Source organism: Sinocyclocheilus rhinocerous, unplaced genomic scaffold (assembly GCF_001515625.1).
Source record: "Sinocyclocheilus rhinocerous isolate Xijiao unplaced genomic scaffold, SAMN03320098_v1.1 scaffold220, whole genome shotgun sequence".
NCBI classification, from domain to species: domain Eukaryota; kingdom Metazoa; phylum Chordata; class Actinopteri; order Cypriniformes; family Cyprinidae; genus Sinocyclocheilus; species Sinocyclocheilus rhinocerous.
Genome location: NW_015666573.1, coordinates 634,425 through 659,259, shown reverse-complemented (window position 1 = coordinate 659,259; position 24,835 = coordinate 634,425). Strand labels below are relative to the sequence as shown.

Genomic DNA, 24,835 nt, shown 5'->3' with positions numbered 1-24,835 from the left:
CTAGAGTGAGCGGAGGCCGGCTTGAGTGAGCGGATATCGTCCTCTTTTGGAAGGCCAAACAAAGTAGTTTTGCTTTCACAACGAAACACACAGCGACTCCACAACATGGCAGCGGCGGTAACAGCAAGAATTAAAGTTACGCCTTCTTTCTTTGTGTGAACATTTGGGCGGCGTTATGCAAATCTTCCCACATCGTGATATAGACGTGCGGGCGTGTTAGAACGAGCCATTTTGGGTAAGCATGGTTGACTCTTAACTTTTTTTAAAGAATATCTCTTTGGATTTGAGACTTTAGTCTTTGCAACTTTACACATCTTCTTTATGCACCAAGAGCTTGTAACACTCCAAAGAGAAAGGACAAATTGAAATTGCATCATATGACCCCTTTAAAACACTTGTATATATGACCAGCAGTGTTGGGTAAGCTACTCAAAAAAAAAGTAATCCACTACAAATTACTAATTACTGCTTTAAAATTGCAATTTGATTACATTCCTGATTACTGCATTTTAAAAAAGAATCAGATTACTAATTACTAATACTAAGATAACTAAGTTTACTTTACTTTTCAAATTATCAAACCTACAAAATACACTACAAAGTGAAACTCATAGTTCTTTCAGTAATTTGATATTGACTGAAAAATGACACAAGTATCAAAACAGTAACTTGAACGATCACTTGCATTTTTTCCTGATAACAATGAAAAGAACTTAAAATGTTCATAATTTTTGATCGTACAGATAAGAGTAATACATCATTTGAAACTGTAAAAGGTCTACTTTTATTTGTGGACACACAATATCAACAAAACATTGTGCTTTTGTAAAATAGAGAAAACAAACAGGGTGCGTTTTCTGCTGTCTCGGTCTCCTTTAGCTTCTTTTTGAAACGTGCCACAAAAATGAACGAAAACTCAGCAAATACTGGACACACATACATGAAAACTATATCTATAGAAAGCCTGAAGTGTCTACTTTTAAATGAAGTAAGTCTTATCGAAAACAAATATTCTCTGATAAAGTAATCCGTATGAAACCAACGCGAGGTCCAGTGTTACCCGTCTGAGCTCATTATCTGTAATGTGGTCACACCCATGCGCAGCACGTGCTATTCATACGGTAATCATCCGTGAGACACTCGAACATGTAAAGGCCCACATCACTAATGTAAACAAAGCGTGAAGATTCATTAAGTTCGTCTAGGATACTTTTTGTTTCTGGAAGTAATGCTCTGTGAGGAATAAGCCAGAATTTACCTCAGAAAAAGAATGCGATGCAACGCACGGCTTGATCCAGTGGAGGAGATCATTCTGATAAGACATTTATAAGTCTTACTTATTGTGTTAATGTGACATAAACTTGTACGCATTTTACTTGTTGGAATTTTCCCAAACTATAATGCCAGACTAAAATATGTGAAATCGAGTGCAACATTTTGTAATATGAACCTTTCATTGCATCTAAATGTTCTTCGACTCGTCTGCATTTTAGCTTGCATTCTCCGGTGATTTATTAAAGGGCATACTGACGTGCAAAACATGATTTTAAAATGCATTTACCTCATATTTTTTCTTAACACTGCATTTGTAACTTAAGTAACGTAATTTTATTGACATTAGTAACTGTGGTCAAATTACATAAATTTAAAATGTAACGCATTACATTACTGCGTTATCAGGAAAAGTAGCCTAATTAGAATACAGTATTGTGTAACTTGTTTTACACAACTATGATGAGGTATGAGGTATCCCATTGTGCCTTTTGGTCAGTCCATCCCTGCTCAATTTGCAACAGAATTCACTGCAATGCAGCGACAGGAAAAAAATCTTACTGACTTCAAACTTTCAAGCAAAACATTTAACAAAACTAGTTTCTTAGGTGTCGGATGATAAAACAGTCGGCATGTATCATTCAAAATTAAGGCGTGTATGTTTGGAAACTTTGTGGATGTGAATATATTACATGTTATATTTACTGCAATGCAGCGACAGGACACTTAAACACGCATTGAGAATTATTATGGATCTCAGGTTAACATTTTTTTTGTGTGGAAATTTTGCAGAAATAAGACAAAATGCAAGCTACTAAGTTTTGCAGAGTAGCGAAATCCTGGAGGGACTGTGTAATGTATTTCCATTGCTGATCATGTTGGTTGATACCATCATATTCTACAATATTATGTTCTATGTTGTTTACTGTGATGTCCTGCCGAATTTTGAGCTGTGCCATTTATGTATAAAAGCTGGTATCTGTTTCTGATATGTAGTTAATGAAATTATTATTAATATTTGTATTATTATTGACTATAGCGGGGGATCCATTTTTCTGTAATTGCTCCACGGAAACTTCCAGCGCTTCGATCTCTTTTTGAAAGAGCATCCTCGGTAGCAGGTGCACCAGAATCCTCACACCCAGACTACAGTCAAGACCCCTTTCACATGGTGTTAGTCAGGGGCATTGCACTTCCTGGTAAGAAAGACACTTGTCCTGTTTGTGAATGTGCAGTGATATAACATCAACAGTTTTGTCAGCAGCTGAGCAGCAGATGGGAGAATTTGGGATAAAGTAGTATTTTGATTGTATTACTAGATTTGCTCTGATTAATGCTTTCTGTTACATCTGTGTGTGTCCAGTTGCTCCTGGAGGAGCTTCTGGTGCAGTCTCTCTTAAACCTGTCTTGCCACCTCAGCCTTTGCCTGTGTCCCAGCCTTCTATGGGCTCAGTAACCCAAACTCCTCCTCCTCCCCTTCCATACCAGGTGTGTTAATGTAATTAATAGAATTATATAACTTCATTACATATACACTACTGTTCAAATGTTCAAGGTCAATATATTTTTTTTTCCAAAATAAATACTTTTATTCAGCATGGATGCATTAAATTGTTCAAAAGTGACAGTAAAGACATTTTTTTTGTAAAGGATTTCTATTTCGGGAAAAAAAAAATGCTGTTCTTTGAACATTCTAATAATGTATCATGGTTTCGACAAACATTAAGCAGCACAGCTGTTTTATAGAATGATTTCTGAAGGATCATGTGACACTGAAGACTGGAGTAATGGCTGCTGAAAATTCAGCTTTGGCAACGCGATAATAATTTACATTTTAAAATATATTCAAATGCATGACAGTAATTTTAAATTGTAACAATATTTCACTATATTGCTGTTTTTGCTGTATTTTTGATTAAATAAATGCAGCCTTGGTGAGCATAAGAGACTTTCAAAACCATTAAAAAAATCTTACTGACTTCAAACTTTTGAATGGTAGTGTATATATTTACATGAAACACCTTTCAAGCAAAACATTTCACAAAACTAGTTTCTTAGGTGTCAGATGATAAAACAGTCGGCCTGTATCATTCAAAATTAAGGCGTGTATGTTTGGAAACTTTGTGGATGTGAATATATTACATGTTATATCATTAGTACATATTACATAATTATTTTGAACTTTATTATTTTTGTGAGATATTTATGGTATTAACTATGGTATAAAACTTTATGGTATTAAAATCTTGAAATGATTATTATCTGTTCTGCTGTAGTCACATTAAAACAATATTTAAAGGCAAATAGTCCTAATGAAAAACTCAGTCAGATCAGAGAAATTGTATACAACGGGTTTGCCACAGGGAAAATGGGGACAAAAAGGAAAAACAGGGACGACAAAAATATATGCACGTTTTAATGAGCAGTTCACTTACCATTGGCAGGTGAGGTAAAAGGTTAATTTTGGACCCTGTTTGCCTCATTGCATCGGTGATGTAGAGTAATCAGAGCGTTTCTCTCAATAACAGGCTAATCTCGGTCTGCTCATTCTGAACCTTTCTGTGCATAATTGGAGGCACATTATTGGTAATTTTCAGCATACAGAGCCTCAGTTTGATTCTTAAGATTAAGAGTAACTGCTGTTATAATCTCATTTGAATAGATCTAAGTGGTAGATGAGATGTGCATGAATGCTTTTGTATTTAGTGGAAGGATCTGGCTTTGTTTCAAGCAATGCTGTGCACACTAATGATGAGACTTTATGAATGTTCTCCCTCTGTTGCATACACAGAATTCCCCTCTAAACGCGGCACACGATGCCGCACAGAAAGTGCTAGATGCAGCCACTCAGCAGCAGAAGAGTCGATGTGAGTCAAATTGTGTCCCTGTATTCTTGAATCTTCCACTGTTTCACTGTTTTCCATATTTTACACACCATTTGCTGAGTTGTTTGTTATGTTTGCAGTTCCTCAAATGCCAAATGCTCCCTTCAGCCAATCACTCACATCAGGAGGTAAACCCAACCTATCTACAGTTACCACAGTGTCACCGCCAGTGTTAACGCAGCAACAAGTTCCACCTCAGCAGCCACCACAGCAACCACAAGTCCCACCACAAGGCCCACCTGCACCCAACCAGCCACCTCCCCAGGCCCCTCAGTCGCAGCCCACCAATCAGCAGACGGCGCCAACAACACAGCCTGGCATGGTCAGATTTGAGATTTATTTCTGTGGATACTGTCTCATTTGGACTCATTTGGAGTCCATGCAAGAGCACTTTCAATATATTCTTGTTTTTCAGGCTGCTGTACCTGCACCTCCGGCTGGGGCACAGCAAGGTATTGCCAATAAGATAGTGGCATGGAGTGGAGTTCTAGAATGGCAGGAGGTGAGAAATTTATACTAGTGATGTCATGGCAATATTTGCATACTAAATGGTCTTCTTCAGACCAGTTACGTGGTTTACTGCTGGGAAACAAACCATAATTAGGACCTGAATTTGGAGAGATACTGAATTATTTTGCATCTTGGAAAGGGCTGTCAATTACAATTATTTTGGTAATTGAGTAATCGGTCAGTTATTCTGACGTTAATCAAGTAATTGGATAATTTTTTGTGGTAGTAAAAATAGACAATGTGAAAAATAGACTTTTAAAGTACTTAAAATACATATATAATAGCAATGAGGCAATAATTATTGGTTCAAATAAAATATCAAAAGCAAGTAATCATGTGGGTTTATTGAATACATCAGTTAAAATACATAATTTATTAATAAAACATTATTGTTTTTACACTTTACAGTGCGATCTAATGCTTGTTTAATATTGACTAAACAACATTTAATTAAAATGTCCACTTAATCTTTAATATTTGGCCATTTCTTTAAGACAGAAATGCTACAGCCACTGTAATTTCTTGAACAAGAACGTGGACATCAAAACATGCAAACTTTATTTTAAACTTTTATTTTGAAGTCGCAATGAACAATTAGCATATTTAGAAAGATAATGATGTATTCTCCTGTGTTGGTGTAGATTTATAAATGATTTACCTTATAGATTTGATAGAATGGTGCACATTGTTCCCAGATTAACGTTATAAGCAACCTAGACTCACAACATATGCAGAGATGGAGTTCAAGACGGTCTGCGCATGTAAATGATAACTGTTTGTGTGGAGCAGCGTTTACTGTGAACAGAGCTGATCTGTTGCTGAATAAATGAAGCACATATTAAACCCGCAGCGCATATATTTATTTAATTGAATCGCAGCCTTTGTGAATTCACAATATCACTATGCTTTGGTTTTAATATTTTGTGCAGCCTTAGAAAACGGTCTAATAATGCTTTTCATGGATTCTCATCCACGGAATGCGCCACTTCCGGTATTTTGCAGGTTAATTGCCAGGAGCAAAATGCAAGATTTTTTTTATAATGGAGTACTCATATTTAATCAAGAAATCTTGACAGCCCTACTCTTGGTGTTTCCACATTTTGTTTATGCTTTATACAAAAAGTTGATTGAAATTTTGTGAATGGAAACCCAGCTACTGTAATATTTGGATACTGAAGTGTGATTACTCTGGGCTATACAGTTTACTACTAATAAGAACAGAAAATGTCCCAAAATTATGTAAAAACCTGAAAGGGTCTTTTATCGTTGCCAAAATATTGCTAATAAAGCTTTGCAAACAAGTGTTGTTAATGTTAAGTAAACTAATAAAAAATAGTTTTCTTCATTGAAATAAAGCTAAAATCAAATAGATGTGTAAAAAAAAAACAAAGTAAAATTAGAAATGTTGCTTTGGCAACTAACTGAAGTAAAATTATTTTAAATACTAAATTTACTGAAACGAAAACTGAAATAAAAATAAAGCTAAATGGAAATTAAAACATAAAATTGTATGGATAGTGTCGGATGGATCGTTTGTAAAATGGAACATAAATGGGGTCAAATAATCTCTTTGAAAGACTCTCATAACTCATCTGCAACTCAGATGAAATTTAGTTTTTTCTAGACGTGTGAAAAAGATTGATTCGATCACTGAAAGCGAATCTGGTAAAGCTATCTAGTCGTGTTTCATTGATGTATTTTTAGGTGACGCATGGGTATTGTGCCTTGGGTGCCATTTGCACAGAATGTAATGGGATCAATGAGGTTTCTTGATTTCTGTTTGATTTATGGGAGAGGCCTTCATTTTAGCTTAATGAAGCATTATTGACTATTTCACAATGGCCACAAGATCATCTAAGCAAGGAATGTTCCCAAACACACAATCAACTATTTAAATGTTTTGTTTTGACACTGGGTCAACACAAATGATCAGGAAACAAAAACACGGACGCACATGCCATGGTCATTATCACCATCTGGTCAATAACATGCCAGTCAACCAATGTGCGCTTATCAAGCACGGCGGCAAGCTCTGTTGCTGAGGCCTGTCGTGGAGTCTCCATCTGGATGAGTTCACACAGCTCACCTATTCGCAAACACAAACACTGCCAAGCTATGCTGTGTAAATTAAATCAATAGTAATTCTGCACCACAACTCTGTCGATCTGCAGATGAGTGTAAGGTGGTTGTAGTAAGGATGTGCCAAACTGGTATATTTCTAAAATCGACAATTTGTTGTATTGACTGAGTCAACAGTTGGTCTAAATGAGGCTTTGAAAAATTAGGTTCCATCAGAAATTCTTGAGATGGTCTGTTTGCTCATCGGGTGTACCATTTTGATTGACATGATAATGTTGCAGCTGTTCCATTTTCAGTGCGGTCTCTCTTGTTCTGGAAGTTGCACACACAGGTTGTATATTTCACAGAGACCTCCTGCCTTAAGCCCCGCCATCCATCTCTGCCAGCAAGATCTTTTTACTCTGTATGTTAACCTCTTCATCTTATTCTGTCTGCCCTTTTTTCCCTCCCCTTGTCACCTCTCCCTCTGTCTCCATCAATCACCGCAGAAGCCCAAGGCTTCCTCCATGGACTCCAACACAAAACTTACGCGCTCCCTGCCCTGCCAGGTCCAGGTCAGCCAAGGGGAAAATCTGTGAGTGACTCCGTTTGGCCCATATTTGCATAATGTAGAATATATGGTAGAGATGCACAGAGAGGTTGAAGTTTTTTCCTCCCTCTTTTGTTTCAGAAATACAGACCAGTGGCCACAGAAGCTGATCATGCAGCTCATCCCTCAGCAGCTCCTGGTAAATGTGAACATTGTTGTTCTCTGCAGGATGTATTACTGGGCTTGCGAAGGAAGCAAGGATCGCTTCTTATTCCTTCTCTTATTCTCCTATATTATCTTCTTCACTATCTTTTTTTCTCTTCCTTCCCCATTTTTTTTCGTTTCCTCCTTATTCTCCTCTTCATCATTGCTCTTCCTGTATCAGCTTCTTTCTTTGTTCTTCTCCTTCTCAATCTTTTTCTCCTCCTCTTTCATAATTGTCATCTCCTATTTTTTTGTATGTTAACCTCTTCATCTTATTCTGTCTGCCCTTTTTTCCCTCCCCTTGTCACCTCTCCCTCTGTCTCCATCAATCACCGCAGAAGCCCAAGGCTTCCTCCATGGACTCCAACACAAAACTTACACGCTCCTTGCCCTGCCAGGTCCAGGTCAGCCAAGGGGAGAATCTGTGAGTGACTCCGTTTGGCCCATATTTGCATAATGTAGAATATATGGTAGAGATGCACAGAGGGGATGAAGTTTTTCCCCCCTCTTTTGTTTCAGAAATACAGACCAGTGGCCACAGAAGCTGATCATGCAGCTCATCCCTCAGCAGCTCCTGGTAAATGTGAACATTGTTGTTCTCTGCAGGATGTATTACTGGGCTTGCGAAGGAAGCAAGGATCGCTTCTTATTCCTTCTCTTATTCTCCTATATTATCTTCTTCACTATCTTTTTTTCTCTTCCTTCCCCATTTTTTTTCGTTTCCTCCTTATTCTCCTCTTCATCATTGCTCTTCCTGTATCAGCTTCTTTCTTTGTTCTTCTCCTTCTCAATCTTTTTCTCCTCCTCTTTCATAATTGTCATCTCCTATTTTTTTATTCCATCATCTCCTCCTCTTCCTTAATCATCATTTCTTCTTTTTCTTTCATCTTTTTTTCTCTTCCTCATATTTCTCTCCTCCTTTTTCTTCTCCTAAGTCTTTCTCAATCTTTTTCTACTCTGTAAATGTTGTCTCCTCTCCTGTATCTCAGAATTATTTTCTCTTCCTTTTTCTTCTTCTACTCGTCCTCGTCTGTTTTCTCCACCGTGACCATCATCTCCTGCTCTTTTTTTCATCTTGTCCTTCTACTTTTGTTTCACTCCCCGTGCCTGACTAGCAAACTTCCCTGATACACACAGCCTGCAAAATGCATTCTGTCACATGAGTAGAATGTTCTTTTATAGACTGTATTCTTTGTTCAAATTAATAACTTTATTTATACTTAAGTTAAAAATCATACTATAATTAGAAAATTATAGTATAAAGTATAATTTTAAACTCTCGCATTAACTGCATTTGTGGATGTCATCCTAATATACATGCTGAATTGTGGTTTATCAAACATCTGGGTCACAGCTCAAATGATCCCTATGTTTTGTCTTTCTATAGACTACTCTGGGCCCTCTGTTCAGAAACTCTCGTATGGTGCAGTTTCTGTTTACTAATAAAGATATGGAGTCTTTGAAGGGACTGTATCGCATCATGACCAATGGATTTGTGAGTATAATAACAGCATAATATTCATAACCTCCTCCTGTATGGTACGCAAAGCAGTTCAAAATTAATAATCAAGCTAGAAACTTCTCGTATAGGCCAAGTTTTTATGTTCACTATGCATATATCTATATATTTTTATTTCCCAAGTGTCTGTATTTCCCATTGCAAACTTCTGAAGAAAATTTGATAAGTGTGTAATAATGGTCTTCACCCTCTTGGGGGAGTTATTCCTCTGCCGTTGAGTGTAAAATAAAAAGATTTTCACATTTAGCTATGAAAAAAAGTCTAATAAAAATAATTATCAGCAAAGTCACATGGCCAGCATTTCCTCTGAAAATGAAAAGCTCTGAAATGAACCTTTACCCTAGAGCTAGATCCCTTGATGCAGACTAAGAGATCTGTCAGTAGTGAATCACCATTAACACTGATTAAATTCAGTTTTAGGTTCAGTCTGTGTCTGGGAAACGGCTGCTTAGTTCATTTTAATCCTGTCTTCAAATATAATCGTGTAGGCCCAGGCAGCTCTCCAGTCACTCCAGTAGTTGTGTGTGCTGTCTAGATGTGTGGATTGGCACATAGTTTGATGTATATAGTGTGTGTGTGTGTGTGTGTAGGCTGGTTGTGTGCACTTCCCCCACAGTGCTCCATGTGAGGTGCGTGTGCTGATGCTGCTGTACTCGTCTAGGAAGAGGATCTTCATGGGACTCATCCCTAATGACCAGAGCGGATTCGTCAACGGCATTCGGCAGGTCATCACTAACCACAAACAAGTGCAGCAGCAACGCTCGGTGAGTCACACGAAATGGTGTAGTTTTCACTATAAACCAACAGTTATTGATATTATACAGACAGAGCACAAAATTGTAAATATAATACACAAAAAATGCTCACATGAAATCTGAAACTAAAGTATCTTTTTCTTCCTGTAAAAGAACAAAAGTTTTAGGGCCCTATCATACACCCGGCACAATGCGGCACCAGGCGCGACGCAAGTGTTTTTTGCTAGTTTCAGCCCGACGCAGTTGTCATTTTCACGTCCTGCACCACGTTGTTTAAATAGCAAATGCATTTGCGCCCATGGGCGTGCTGGTCTGAAAACGAGGTGTGTTCAGGCACATTGCTGGCGCGTTGCTATTTTGAGGCAACTGCGCCATTGACCAACAAAAATCTGTAAATATTTTTGAAAAACAAACAAAATAAAACAAAAATAGACGGGTGCACAACGCGCGTACACTTTGCTTATTACGCACACAGGGATGCGCAGCAGCACACTAACATTTTTAAAAATAAAAAATTAAATCCCGCCATGTAAATAGCTAACCCGCCATGGCTCGAGCGCAAATGGCTCTTAAAGGGAATGGGAGATGAGACTCTGATTGGTTTATTGACTTGGTTTATTAACCCAAAACACACCCAATACTCATCAAGAGAATAGTGACAACTCTTTTAGACCATGTGCCGGGTGCGCCGACCGTTTTTCCTGTCGTTAAACTAGCAAAAGTGGATTTGGACGCGCCCTTGGTGCACTTGCGCCTTGCACTTTAGACCATGCGCTTAGATCGTTAAAATAGGGCCCTTAAAGTTTATTTAGCAATGAAATTGATCCTGTTATGTTTCTTGCACCTTGTGAACAGCTGTCTCCGGTTTTGCTTTGATGTTGCTCACATAGTGCACATGGCACCTAAAATTAACACTTGCTGATTGTGAGTTAAAAGTGGCTTTGGCAATTTAAAGCAAATCCCCGCTGGCCAGTAACTATCTTAGGACCTGCAACATAATACAAGGTTAAAGAAAACATTGCCAAATTGTATCCATATGTCCCTGACACATGTCCTGGTTGTCATTAACATGCCAGATAAACAACAAACTGTTTCAGTGATCACTAATGAGAAGGGGAGAAATATTGAGGATCATACCAGCCATTCTATAGGTAACCAGAGACCTGATTTACCTTGTCAATATTGGAAAAATATTCTGAGTAACGCTCAACCAACCGCACATGTGGTGTATTTAAACTGCTCACCTTTTGGCAAAATTAGCTTTTTTAAAGTTTTTTTCGTTTTTGAAATTGAAATTGGTGATCTGATTCGTCCCGATCCGAAGAGTTTGTTTTTTGATTGTGGAGGTGTGGGAATGAGGGGTGTTGAGGTCTGCATGCACTTGTTTGACTACAATAGCAGCTAATCTTGTGGCTGACTCCACCAGCGGCTAATCGTGTGACTGACATTCTCATATCTGAATTCAGTTACCAATGCACAGGGAATCTGCATCTCTGCAGGAGCGCTGCATTTTTTGATGGACTACTGAAAACCATGTGAGAAACCTTTTTTCTCAGTAAATAATTACATGAGGCAAAACAAGGAAATTCCCTAATGTGAGTGGTTTACGGGCCAGTGAAGTCAGAATATTTGTTACAAAAATATATAATCATATTTGAGTGTCTTTTTATATGTTATTTTATTACATGTACTGTGTAATGTACCGTTATTAAATTAAATATTATTTGATTTTATAAACATTAGTGTGTTTACTTAAACACCCCCATAGTAAAATTGTATGTAATTGTCATAATTGGGTCATTCCGTGTCAACTCAACCAGAGGTCTCCGGCTCAAATTTTTGATTTTGCTAATATTTTTTCTGAAGAAAGATAAACATGTATAGTGATGAAAGCCAAAATATCAAATGTCATGGATGAATATTTACAGAGAAATCCACTATTTTGTAGAGGGGGATCGAAATGGCAATTTTCACCTGAGATTCAGAGACAAATTACAGGGGGTTAAAAATGACTTCAGAAAGATGGCAGCATTCTTATGTTATTTTTACACAGAGATTGGTAGGTCTGTTAGTAAAATCTGTTGACTTTAGCAGTCTATATCCCTATTCGGACTGTAATTGTTTCTCATGTGGACCTCAGTGATAAAACTCATGCATTCGGATGGCGATTTATTCACTGTGGAGGAGCGAGTTTTGTGGGAACACGGGCGGTGCTCACGTAGTCGGTTGCATGATTGTCTGCTGTGAATAAAATGGCACATGCTTGGAATGATGAGAATAAATTCATATTTAATGTAATAATAATATCCTATATATCATTTGATTATTTAAATCTCCTGTTTAAAAATAGAAAGACAGACGCGCTATATAGATGAATGGTTTTGTCTTGCATTTTCTGTCAAATTATGTCATTTTTAAAATGGGAAATTTAGCGGAAATAATAATGCAGCTTTTTATTTACATGAAGTAAGCATGAAGCTGCTTGGTTTATATTTTTAATGTAATAATATATAATAGGCTACGTATTTTAAAATGGTATTGCACACCTGTTGCTGCCAGAATAACGGCCCATTTTAAATGTAATGTACTTTATTTCTCTTTCTCCTTTTTGTTCTCAAGATCTTCCAGCCGCTGTGGTGAAGCGGTGATTAAATATTGTTCTTAAATACTTTTTGTAAACTCAAGGATGTTGATTTGGACGTAATTAAATCACCACACGACCTTGGTGTTTGTCAAAAAAGAGTAGGTAATTCGGCTGGGGATTTTTACACGGGTGGAGAAAAACAGACATTCTGGATTTGGACGGCAATAAAATCACCGACTACCCCCTGTAAATGGTGAAAATCCCTTACGTCCCCCTGAGAAACAATTACCATCCAAATAGGGCTTTTGTTGCATTATGTGCCAATGGTGACCATTCAAAAATGGGGAAAGAGCACTTTTCAAGTTTTTTTCTCCAAAGTTTGCAGGCCTGTAACTCAAAAAGTATTAAAGATATCTTAATGCCCTTTTAGATATTCCGTCTTAACAAACTTCCCTTTTGGCATAGTCATTTTTAAGGCCCTGTATGGTTCGGTTCCAAAGATATTAGAATTTCAATGGCTCCAGGAGCAAATTGTTAAATTGTACACATTTTCAGTGAGTAATAATATTTTACAATATGAATGTTTCTTCTGTATTTTTGGTCAAATAAATGCAGCCATGATGAACAGAAGAGACTTCTTTAAAACACAATAAAAAAACGTAATTATCCCAAACTTTTGAACAGCAGTGTGTGTGTGTATATATATATATATATATAAGTACTTGCTGTCACGACCTTGGTGTTTGTCAAAAAACAGTAGGTAATTCGACCGGGGATTTTTACACGGGTGGTCGGAGAAAAACACAGACATTCTGGATTCGGACGGCAATAAAATCACCGACTACCCCCTGTAAATGGTGAAAATCCCTTACGTCCCCCTGAGAAACAATTACCATCCAAATAGGGCTTTTGTTGCATTATGTGCCAATGGTGACCATTCAAAAATGGGGAAAGAGCACTTTTCAAGTTTTTTTCTCCAAAGTTTGCAGGCCTGTAACTCAAAAAGTATTAAAGATATCTTAATGCCCTTTTAGATATTCCGTCTTAACAAACTTCCCTTTTGGCATAGTCATTTTTAAGGCCCTGTATGGTTCGGTTCCAAAGATATTAGAATTTCAATGGCTCCAGGAGCAAATTGTTAAATTGTACACATTTTCAGTGAGTAATAATATTTTACAATATGAATGTTTCTTCTGTATTTTTGGTCAAATAAATGCAGCCATGATGAACAGAAGAGACTTCTTTAAAACACAATAAAAAAACGTAATTATCCCAAACTTTTGAACAGCAGAGTGTGTGTGTGTATATATATATATATATATATATATATATATATATAAAGTACTTGCTGTTTCAATAGTGTGTTAACATGACCTTCATGTGAAAAAATACACTAACCTTTTCTGTGTAAGTTCTATCGGATTTTTCAACTTCATTGCAATGACAACAACTAAACAACTAAAACCCTAAAATGTTTTTTTTTTTTAAAGAAAATAAGAGGTGAGTTGAAGTAATGTGTTTTCAACATTATGCCACAAGTGCTGTTGGTTGAGCTTAACTTACCTAACTTAACCTAGACCAAATAAAATCACTGCACAAAAAAAATTGTTTTCAAACATGAGTGCACATACATACAAAATCAATTATACAGTCACACGCTTGAAAATGTGCATGCCATGTAAACTCTAGCATAACAACAATGTACAATAATGAAAACATACTCTCGCACAAATGTACCTTCATGAAAAGAACAGCATTTTGGGATACTTAAGTGAAACAAAACAAAAATTAGCTTAAAGTGTACTTGTGTTTTAATTGTGCTTTTTGTGCTTTGTTCTTTAATTCTGTCAGTAATTCATCGCTGGTCTTTTTCTCAGATGAACAATGCTGTTCAGATGCAACCTGGACAGGTCCCACCCAATCAGAACTTCCTCAACAGACCGCCGGGCCCCATCCCCGTTACGCATGGCAATGTGCAACAGCAGGTAAAGCAGCAGAGCATCCCCCTCTCCTCTCTCCCCTGCCCTGCTCTCTCTCTGGCTTTGGCCCTGTGCACTCACCCCATTTGTATTTCTCCTCGGCTTGAGATGGAATGTGCATGCTGTTCTAAACCCTCCTCGTCGTCTCCTCTCTTTCCTTCTCTTTCTGCCTCAGTCTGTGGTGGTGGGCTTGCCCTCCGTCAGTCAGGTCACACTGATGGAGGACCAGCAGAGACAGAACAACATGGTGAGAATGAGAAACATAATTATTCATGCATGCACGCACACGGAGGACCATGTTTCCTGCAAGCACAGGGTTTCACAACTTGATTTTCTGCCATTTCAGCACCAATCTTGTGAACAGCATTGTGTGTTAAAGGGGACATTGCTGAAAGAAGTCTCTTATGCTCACCAAGGCTGCCTTTATTAGATCAAAAATGCAGTAAAAACAGTAATATTGTGAAATATTACAATTTGAAATGTTAATATATTTTACGATGTAATTAATTCCTGTGATTGCAAAGCTGAATTTTCAACATCATTACTCCAGTCTTCAGTGTCACATGATCCTTCAGAAATCATTCTAATATACTGATTTGGTGCTCAAGAAACATTTCTTGTTATTATCAATGTTGAAAACAGCTGTGCTGCTTCATATTTTTGTGGAATCGGTGATAATTTTCATAACAGCATTTGTTTAAAATGGAAAGCTTTTGTAACATAAAAGGCTTTACTGTCAATCTGTATCAATTTAATGCATCCTTGCTGAATGAAAGTATTCTTTTAAGAAAAAAAGTAATAATGAAAAATAACTCCAAACTTCTGAATGGTAGTTTATGTCTAGTCCATATATGAAAACTAAGTTGCAAAAACAGATAATTCAGAATGTATAATAGCATTGATGTCACAACTGTGAGCACATTAACTGATATGACCACCTATATTTCATTGACAAATCAACACCTTTTCAGTATTCAGCACCTTTGCAATGGATTTGTTGATCATTTCAAATGCAAAGAGGTTAGCCAAACATAACAGAAGTCATTTACATGTAGATGTCTTAAAGATACAGCCTGATTAAGGGTCAAAACAGGGTAATGTCACATTAAAATAAAGTCAGGTCTACTTTCCAACTTGTTCTAAGCAATCCTTTGTTAGACAGCAACCAACATAAGCACCATCCAATTCCTGAATGAATGACTACTATGAGTCAATTCTTTTTAGTGAATCCAAATAGTACAGCGTGACCAGTGTTGTCAGATTCACAGATGAATGACTCTTTGATTGCGCTGTATAGTTATGATTAACTTAAAAGAGCCAGCTCGAAGAGTCATTCATTTGAGAATTGGACTACACCGGTCACGCTCAATGATTTAGATTCACTAAAAAAATAATCGACTCTTACAAGTCATTCTTATGGAAATGGGATGGATTACACTGGTTGCACTGAATGTTTATGATTAACAACAACAACAAAAAAAACATTCCCTAATCAGTGACTCTTTTGAGTTGGTTCTTTTTAATAAAATGAAAACCATACAGTGCTAACAGTGTATGTTTCATGTTTTACCTGAGGCTGTTGAGATCAGTGTAGTTGCTGTTTGTTATTATGATGTTTAGTTAAAAGCACTGATGCTATTTGTAAGTAGTATTTTGTAAAAAATAACCAATGAATGCATGAAATGTTACTACATTCTTTTATTTGTTTTGTATTATTTAATATATAATTAAGGCCAAATATTGAATTGCATTTATTCTGCCCCTAAAAAGACATCATTAATTAGCCTGGGATCATTACATTTTTCTATGGTTCCCATTCCTAGAATAAACAATTGTGCTTGTGAATATCTAGTTTACTTGTTCCTAACTGTGTCAAACAAAGCTCTGAATATCTGTGTGAATACTGGTCTGTGAGCTGAGACTAAAAAGAGAGTGGAAAATGGTTACGTAAAACTAAGTTACGACTGTATTTGATGTGAGAAGCCTTGACTATTATAAGTGGACTTCTGGGAAAAATGCTACAAAGTGTGGAATATGTCCCCTTTAATACCTTGAACACAGTTACAGTGCCTCTGTATTCACGGTTCTCTCCTGTGAGACTGACACAGAACTAGCACTTACGTAATACAGTGTTTTACAGCGCTCATGTCCACTTTCCTCATCACTGTGGTTTTGATTTCCATTAGCTGAGAGCAGCTGCAACAGGCAATCAGCAGCCGCCGGTCACAGGTGCTCCGCCCAATCAGGTGGCCCAAGTTCAAGCTCAGCCTCCTGGTGGCATGCTGCGCCTCCCAAACCCAGGCGCAAACCCCCAACTCCGCAGTCTCCTCCTCAGCCAACAGCCTGTAAGTGTGTGCAGCGAATAGCATTATCAGCACACATTTTTCCTGTTTAACACTGTAAAGCTGCTTTGACACAATCTGTATTGTGTAAAGCGCTATAAATAAAGGTGGCTTGACTTGACTTGAAGCCCTTCCATAGTACTTCCTTAAGCTGCGGTCACACAACAATTTGAGCATGTGAAATTTCTACAGATGCTGCATTGGTTGCAATATGACGCCACACACTGCAGCATCTTAACATAATGCAACTTATAATTCCTAATTCAACATGATACAGCCAAAATGTAAAAAATATGCAGTCTATTCCACTTTACTGCAGTCCTGCATATTTAAAGTTTGCATTCTTTTAATTCAGATAAGACGTGCATCAATAATCACACGTCTTCATGTGATATGAATTCACAGGTCAAGAGTTCATAAAACTTGAGCTTTGAAACGCAGCGAAATTCGCATGAGCTTGCATTTCCTGTCTCCCGCATTTGCATTCGTACTGTAACAATGGAAGTCAATGGAATGAAAAGTGCTATTCGCAGTTCGGCTTGCCTTTATATTCCATAATCTCTCTGCAGCAGGGTGGGATGCAGGGCATGCAGGGAATGCATCCCATCCAGCAGATGGTCCATCCTGCACCAGGAGGGGGCGCTCAGATGCAGCCTCAGTGGAGGCAGCCTCACCAAGGTAGCACTTAATTTCCAGTACAGTATCATTAGCACAATTAATTTTTATCACATCTGTGACCTCATTAATTGTGTAAGAGATTTCATTTATTTGCTGTGGCTTGTACTGCTATTTATGTTTAATCTTTTTTTAAACCGCTTAGATACCTTTATGCTATAAGTTTTATATTCCCACAGGTCCGCTGATGATCCCTACAGGTCCACGGGGTCCAGTCGCACAGAATCCTGGGATGTCGAGCGTTATGGAGGATGAAATTCTTATGGACCTTATCTAAGGACTGCTTTACCCATCATTCTTTGCTTCAGAGGTTTCATTACAAAATACAAGAGTCATCTTAGCTCTGTTCTTTTGACTTTTTGTTAGAAGCAGGTGCGTAGGGGAAGATTAGAGGTGTTTAGAGTGAGATCAGGAATTTATTTTCATACTCGCGTATTTGTTGATGCATTTACACACAAGCCTATCACCGAATCATGTTAGCAGTAACATGATTGTTCATATAGACAGGACCGAAGAGCAAGGCGTTTGAAAACCAGGCTCTTTTTCATCTCTCTACACCTCCTCGCACCTCAAGATTAATCAAACGAATCTGGTTACTATTGTATTTTTATGAAAGTTTTACTTTCTATCGGTTTTACTTTTTCTTAATTTGTCTTTTGAAATCTAGTATGTTGTTTTATGAAAATGAATAAAGTTAATTTTCTCAAGCAATTTTTGGGTTTGAGGTCTTCCTTAAAGCTGCAGTCCGTAACTTTTTTTGGTTAAAAATGATCCGAAATCAATATTTGAGCAAGTACATAACCAGCCAGTGTTCAAAACCATCGCCTTACTTTAGCCCGATTCACAACGGTCAGCTTAAATAATGTTTTCTAATTTGAGTGGTACGGGTAGGTTTTCACAGGAAATTCGAGCATGCCGCTGCGTCATTACGTCACGTCTGTAAACATAAAGAAGTCGTCTCGGCTAGAAGGCTATCGCATGTGAGGATCCTGCAGGGGGCAGATCGTTAGCCTTTTCTCACAGCAGCTGGAATAATTAAATGTATAATTTTGATGGCGGATTGTAATCCAGAAAGGATTATGTGTTTATGAAACACATGTGAATGAAATTAAATTATATTCCAGTTATAAATGTGTTTCTGATTACAGATAGCCTGTGATTACAAAGATTTGTATTTTAAAGAAAACCAGTTCGAAGGGAGCATAATTAGCTTTTTGGGTTAAAAGAATTTCTTAATATGAGAATTTCATACAAGAGTATGACAATTCGATTAGACTGTGCAGAAATTGAAATCTACACGCTAATACACACTATACTCAGTCACGCAATGCTGATGTTGTTAACATTAACAATTTGAGAATAAAGTATAACAATAATAATAATTTAAATGGTTTGATGTGATGAGCTAACCGATCTTTAGATTTAATCACCATTGGTAGCGAGATTTATGATAATGCTTTTTTCCTCAGTTGGTCAGAACAAACGTGGCAAACTTGTTACTTACTTGTTCAGATGGCAATATACGGTGAAAATTCTTATTTGGGTCATATTCCAAGACGTAGGCTAGAATCTGTGATTGCGAAGTACAGTAAATATCCACACCGGTGCGGTGACTGACTGCCACACATACTCTTCAGAACATTAGATTCATCCACACTGGAGCCGTGCCGCCGCACAACCCACGCAAGCTAGATAATTCCGCACACATCTGCAATTCCAGGTTTTCAAACCGAGATGACGACAAAGAGGCAAAACTTACTGACTGCAGCTTTAAAGTGATAATCCACCCACATAAATAAACATTGTCATCATTTGCTTGCCCTCATGTCGTTCCAAACCTGTATGCATTTGATTTCTTCTGTTGAACACAAAAACAAAAATACTTTGATTAATGTTGATAACCAAACAGTTTCAGTTCACATTGACGTCCATTGTATTTTTTGTCCATACAATGGAAGTTAGTGGGAACCAAATCTGTTTAGTCACCAACATTCTTCAAAATAATGATCTTCTTTTCTTTGTTCCAAAGAAAAAAATGAAAGTCATACAAATTTGGATCAACATGAAGATGAGCAAATGATGACAGAATTTTATTTCTTTGTTTTTGGTGGACTGTCTCTTTAAGGCAAAGTATTTGTGTGTCAACCTGGTAGTGGTGTGATAGCAGCGGACGAATGACTTAAATAGACTGAATGATAGGTTGCAAAATGCTCGATTCTGCCAAATGGTGTCACAGCGTTAAAATTAACCACTCCAATATGTCATAGAACCATACAGTGGACCTCTGTGCCAAGTAGTTCTACCAGATGGCAGCACTTGGCCACGCTTTCCTTGGCATAACACATAATCAGGCTGGACACAGACACAATGTACAACTACAATCCACACATATACGCAGATATCTTGGATCTGTGTGGTCGTATATGCATAATGTGACACTGATCCGTTCTGATTAACCATCTTGTGTGCTAAACAAACAGTTTTAATGACCGAACGTGACTGTCCCATCATGCTTATTCTTTCGGAGTACCCCAAGGCATTAATTATGAAGTGGCATGTGATTTGTTGTGAGACATTACTACATATCTGTCACATTAGGAATGCGTGTTCTGAATCCATCGCACCAGTAATGGGAACATGGCTGCACAATGCAAGTTACCAACCGCTGACATTCAGCAGAATTAAACAGCCTCCGGTCAGTGAGCAGTCAACCGTTTTTACTAGCATGCACGTTTTTGTATGCTTTTTCGCATGCAGACCTTTTAGTATACAGACACACATTCTCACACAGACAGGAAGTGATGTTAGTCCCTGTCACCTGGGAGACGGTTGCTAAGATACGCTGACACTGGGATCTGATTCTAAGCTTTCTCTCCATCCTTTCCTCGCACACACGCCACATACACTCAAAGACAGAGGCTCTTCTGTCTCGCAGTGATGGCTGCTCATCCCTTTCGCTGCCATCCAGGTCACGTCAACAGCTGAACAACTGTGGGCTACGCACCCTTGCTTTTAATTCTTCTTTTTTTTACTTTCACACTCTCTAGTCTGCGCTTGTTCCTATTTAAAGCCAGCTCAGTTTAAATAGCACTCTTTGGGATATGCAGACTGTTTGCACTTATCTCAGTTTGATGTGTGTTGATGCACATTTTCTGGCTCGTTATTGTCTAAATAAAGTAGCATCGCAGTGAGTAAATCGCTGCAACGCAGACAGTGATGACTGGTGCCTCTGCTTCAGTATATTAAGCCTAACGTGAGGAGTTGGGCCATTCTGCTCACTCATCTGGAAGAGCGAGTATTGTTGTAGTTCCAGTGGCCGTATGGCTGCATTTCATTTTGCAGCGTCTGCTCGATCGACGTCGAGCTGTAGCCAAGGGAATAAGTGGGTCACGGAGAGTTTGTTTTAGGGGGCGATCACTTTGACTGACTTCTGTTTTAAATATAAAACCCAGTGGCAGGAGAATGGAAGTCGAGTGTTTTACTCCCAGAGATGTTCACGTTGCACTGACATAAAGAAGTGGCATGGTTGTTGGACCTCCGGGGCAGAGATGCATCTGTGGCCTTAATGGATGTGCATTGACGGAGGCTCAGCGTGTAGGTGTATTTTGTCATTTCATGTGATTTTCGAAGGCCTTATCCATTCCACATCCAAAGCACAAGTGTCGGGGTGAAGATTGAGGGTTTTGTTTGAGTTTCGTGCCTATGAGGGAGCATTTGAAGGGTTTGTATTCTGACAGTGAAGATGTTTATTGGGTCTAATTGCACCACTGTGGGGAAGCTGATCTGTTTCTTGTATGACACGTATCGCACAGGAGCACTGGAGCACCATGTTGCCCTCTCTCTGAATGGGTCAGACTTTGTGAGGAGGGAAAAGAAGGACAAAGAAATTAGTAATGCACTTCATTCACAGCAAGACTAAGCCTTGTGCAAATCCTGACTTGACGCGGTACAGCGGCTGACATGCAGCTAAAAACAGGAGGTGTAAGTGAGAGGTCTGATAGGAAATATATTAACCAATAGCACAGCCCATTGAGAGACAGTGTGTAGAAAGGCAACACAAGAGCTTATCAAAATAGGTTCACTGCAGTGGTGCTTTCATGCTGCTCATATTGAGCAATGGACTTCACCATGTTTTCATTGGTTTGGTCCACCTACTTTTTAATCTCACTATTCCACTCAAGGTTGTCGTGTACCTTTTGTTTTGAAGGGGCAACTAAAGCAGTTCTGGCTCACTTGTGCCCCAGGCATGACAAAACATGAACAAATGACATTAACTAAAAGCTTTTTATATACTAATAGCTATACATTAGGTCAGAATTGACCTTGCTTGCCATGCATTTTCACTGTAAAAGGGCAGCTTTGATATATTTTATTTAACTCATTGTGTGTTCCACAGGGAAAATAAATAAATAGAATTTCTACCGCAAAAGGTGTGTCTCAATTACACCTATCACACTGAAAATGTGTTTTAGACGCTTTTGACAATATGCTGACAATATTCATCCTAATTATGAGTGACTTGATGTATATATTTTTAATAATATATATATATTTAAATCTGAAGTTTTATAAATAATTAAATATAATTATAAAATATAAATATGCACAGGGCATGAAAAAGTATGTAACAAACAACAAACCAAGACAAAAATGAATAATGTATGGCTTAATGCTTGTGTATAGATTTGTTAGTGCGTGATCAGGAAGTGCAGTCCAGCTTTAGATTTAAATCAATCCTGCAATGCTAAGGTTTCATTCAGAAAATATTTGCTGTCACAGGAAACATATGCATCTGTACATACAAACATCTCAGCAATCAGCACCAAGCAAAGTGCTAACATTGCACGAACATTGTGCAGTTAACAGTGAAAGTGTGCTTTGTGCTAATACAGTAATTAATCTTTAATGCAATCGCAAGTAACCAGCAAGATGGCCCATGGAGTGTCACACATGGGTACATCACACATCATGTTGCATATTATTGTTTTGTATTGCTACCTTTCAAAAAGGCATGCAAAGAACAGTAGCCCCACCCTTCTGTCATTCGGAGAGGACAACACAGGGTTTGACACGAACATGGCACACAGCATGAATTACTTACTACGTTAGATATATTCTGACATGCCCTTGAGAATAGCAAATTTTGATGTGGCTAAATCTGCTGACATAGTTTAATGCAGCAGAGAGGAAGCAGCGCTTTCCACATGTCTGGTGGACCTGTGTACAAAAAAAAGTGTTACAAAAACAAAGGCACAGATTTTACATTAGACACACTCAGACACCAGAACACAAGAGTGGCTTCTGGATTTTTCCTGGAATTTACTTTGCACTTTACAAGTTCACAAGAAAAGGAAGACACTTTTCAATATCTAGTTTAAAAAAAAGTCCTTCATGTTGGGTTTGCATGGTTTTGAAAAAAATAATTTATATTTTCTTTTCATTTTAAATGAACCATTTATATTTTCAAGGAAAAGTCCACTTTAATGAACTTATTGCGTTTTCCTTACATGCGGAGTACAAAAGATTTTTTTTTCTTTCTTTTTTTTTCCTTTCCAAAAATAATAAATCATTATGTTTTTGGGGATTCACACCATAAAATTTTATAACTTTGCCTTGTCATAAAAAGGTCAAATTATCTGATATTTTAAGAGACTTCTTGACCTTGACACCATCATGAGGGTCTGCAGGGATCCACTCTATACCATTTTGAAACATAATAATAAATATGCAGTGAATCAGATAACCAGTGATGATAAGCAGATAAAGATAAGCAGTGTTGTTTATATAAGAAAAAACAGTATCAGGACAGTATCATCCTGACATTTTTCACTTATCATTTTTAATTAAGTTAAATACAGCAATTAAAAACACAGGAGATGTGTGTGCAAATCACTCTATGTGTGAATTGCAGTTTGAATGTAGTTTTGAACTAATTTGAACAGAGCATCACGTCATTGACTTGCATGACAAAAACAGTCAGCAGGCACAGCAAAATTGAGCAGAAACACATCCCAAGAGCACCGTGTCGTCCCACACAAGTGGTTTAGGAGTATTTCACTCTGCGGGTGAGGACACGGCAGCGAGCATTAATTCCGAAGCGTGGCGTGAAACGCACCGTGTTCACTAAAGCTAGTAAAGCATTGCAGCGCTCAAAGGACCTCGCGCTTTTCCGTAGCTCCCCGTGAAGGGCGGTAATCACACACACAGGGCCTATAGTGTTCAGCGCGCCCGCTCTATCTTCATCATGTGAACTGCATTAATCCTCCAGCCGGCCCGCATCACTGTTCATGTAATGGCCTGTGGTGTCCAGTCCACATAATCAGTCACATCTCAGCTGCCCCGCGAGGGAGACCGAAAGAGGGAGAAGAATGACCAAGAAAGCACAGTCCACATGGTCAAAATACACACACTGTGCATTGTACACGATTGCCATGCCGGATAAGTGTGAGTGAGTGAGTGAGTGTGTGTGGGGGGAACTAAATTAGAGAAAGGTTTTGTTTTAATTGGGGTGAAAGCGGAAGAGATGAGGCGATTGTAAATGAGGAGGGGGACAGCTTGCAGTCTTAATCAATGGAGATTGAGGGCTTTGACTCAGAGAGAGAGCAGTCAACAGGGAGACATACAGAGATCCAGGAAGATTTCAACATAGGAGGGTATCTGTGGGAGAGAGGAGGAGATTGGAAAGAGGAGAGAGGGAGGGAGGGATATCCACTGCACTGTTGTGTGACTGGAAATTTAATAGAGAGAGAGAGGGAGGGAGAGGAAGAAGGAGCAGGATGCTGAAGCTGGACGAGAGAGAGGGAGAGGGAGAGAGAGAGAGAGAGAGAGAGACTACTGGTGTAGAATGTAGGTTGAGCTATGGGCTGTGAACAATGCCTCTTCTACTACTGCATAGAGCGCAGTTCGGGGGCAAAAGGCAGGAAGGGAAGGGGGCGGGGGTATTCAAAGAGAGCCAGGGAGCTAATGGTATAGATGTGATGTCAGTGGAGCGAGTGCGCCGCAGAGAGAGTCGGAGGAGGGGAGGATGAAAGTGAGGTGAAGGGAGTTCGTTCGGGGGCACGCTGATTCCGAGGGTGCCGGGATTGGCCACTGGACTGTACGAACCCCTCCGAGGAAGCCATATAGCCGAATGTGAATATCATTTTAGGCTGAAAGACACAGCAGCTGTGTTCCACATTCCGTCCTGAGAAAAAAAAAAAAGAGAGAGGGGTAAAGTCAGCCGCAATCTCATCTCTCAGACGTTTATTGCGAGCAACGAACGTAGCCTATCCGCAGAGTCGGATGTGAAGAGTTAAAAGTGGATAGAGAGTGAGGCAGTGACTGATTCCTCGTGTCTGAATTTAGAATGTTATCAATTCAGTGCTAATCAGCCATCTGATATCCCTCATCCCCCTCTCTCTCTCTCTCTCTCTCTCTCCCAGTGGGCAATTGATGTCAAAAAGACGTCAAATTGACATCAAATATTGACGTCAAATTGACATCAAATATTGACGTCAAAAAAC

General features: G+C 38.5%; 1 protein-coding gene across 8 annotated transcripts in view; it reads left to right on the top strand.

Moving 5' to 3' along the window:
• LOC107732883 (mediator of RNA polymerase II transcription subunit 25-like) overlaps positions 1-18,061 on the top strand; it is a 30,344-nt gene extending 12,283 nt beyond the window's left edge. Inside the window, exons 7-21 of one of the 8 annotated variants that reach the window (XM_016544308.1) lie at positions 2,312-2,471; positions 2,636-2,760; positions 4,064-4,139; positions 4,238-4,479; positions 4,573-4,659; positions 7,235-7,320; positions 7,417-7,474; positions 8,867-8,974; positions 9,589-9,762; positions 14,215-14,322; positions 14,492-14,563; positions 16,503-16,661; positions 17,228-17,336; positions 17,513-17,615; positions 17,677-18,060. In XM_016544308.1, coding sequence (XP_016399794.1) covers positions 2,312-2,471; positions 2,636-2,760; positions 4,064-4,139; positions 4,238-4,479; positions 4,573-4,659; positions 7,235-7,320; positions 7,417-7,474; positions 8,867-8,974; positions 9,589-9,762; positions 14,215-14,322; positions 14,492-14,563; positions 16,503-16,661; positions 17,228-17,336; positions 17,513-17,610 — 1,662 coding nt within the window. In that variant the 3' untranslated portion in view covers positions 17,611-17,615; positions 17,677-18,060. Of the gene's footprint in view, positions 1-2,311; positions 2,472-2,635; positions 2,761-4,063; positions 4,140-4,237; positions 4,480-4,572; positions 4,660-7,234; positions 7,321-7,416; positions 7,475-7,817; positions 7,904-7,998; positions 8,057-8,866; positions 8,975-9,588; positions 9,763-14,214; positions 14,323-14,491; positions 14,564-16,502; positions 16,662-17,227; positions 17,337-17,512 lie in introns of all 8 variants that reach the window. The other 7 variants (XM_016544311.1, XM_016544312.1, XM_016544310.1 and 4 more) reach the window with 7 other exon arrangements.
• The last annotated feature ends 6,774 nt before the right edge of the window (positions 18,062-24,835 follow it).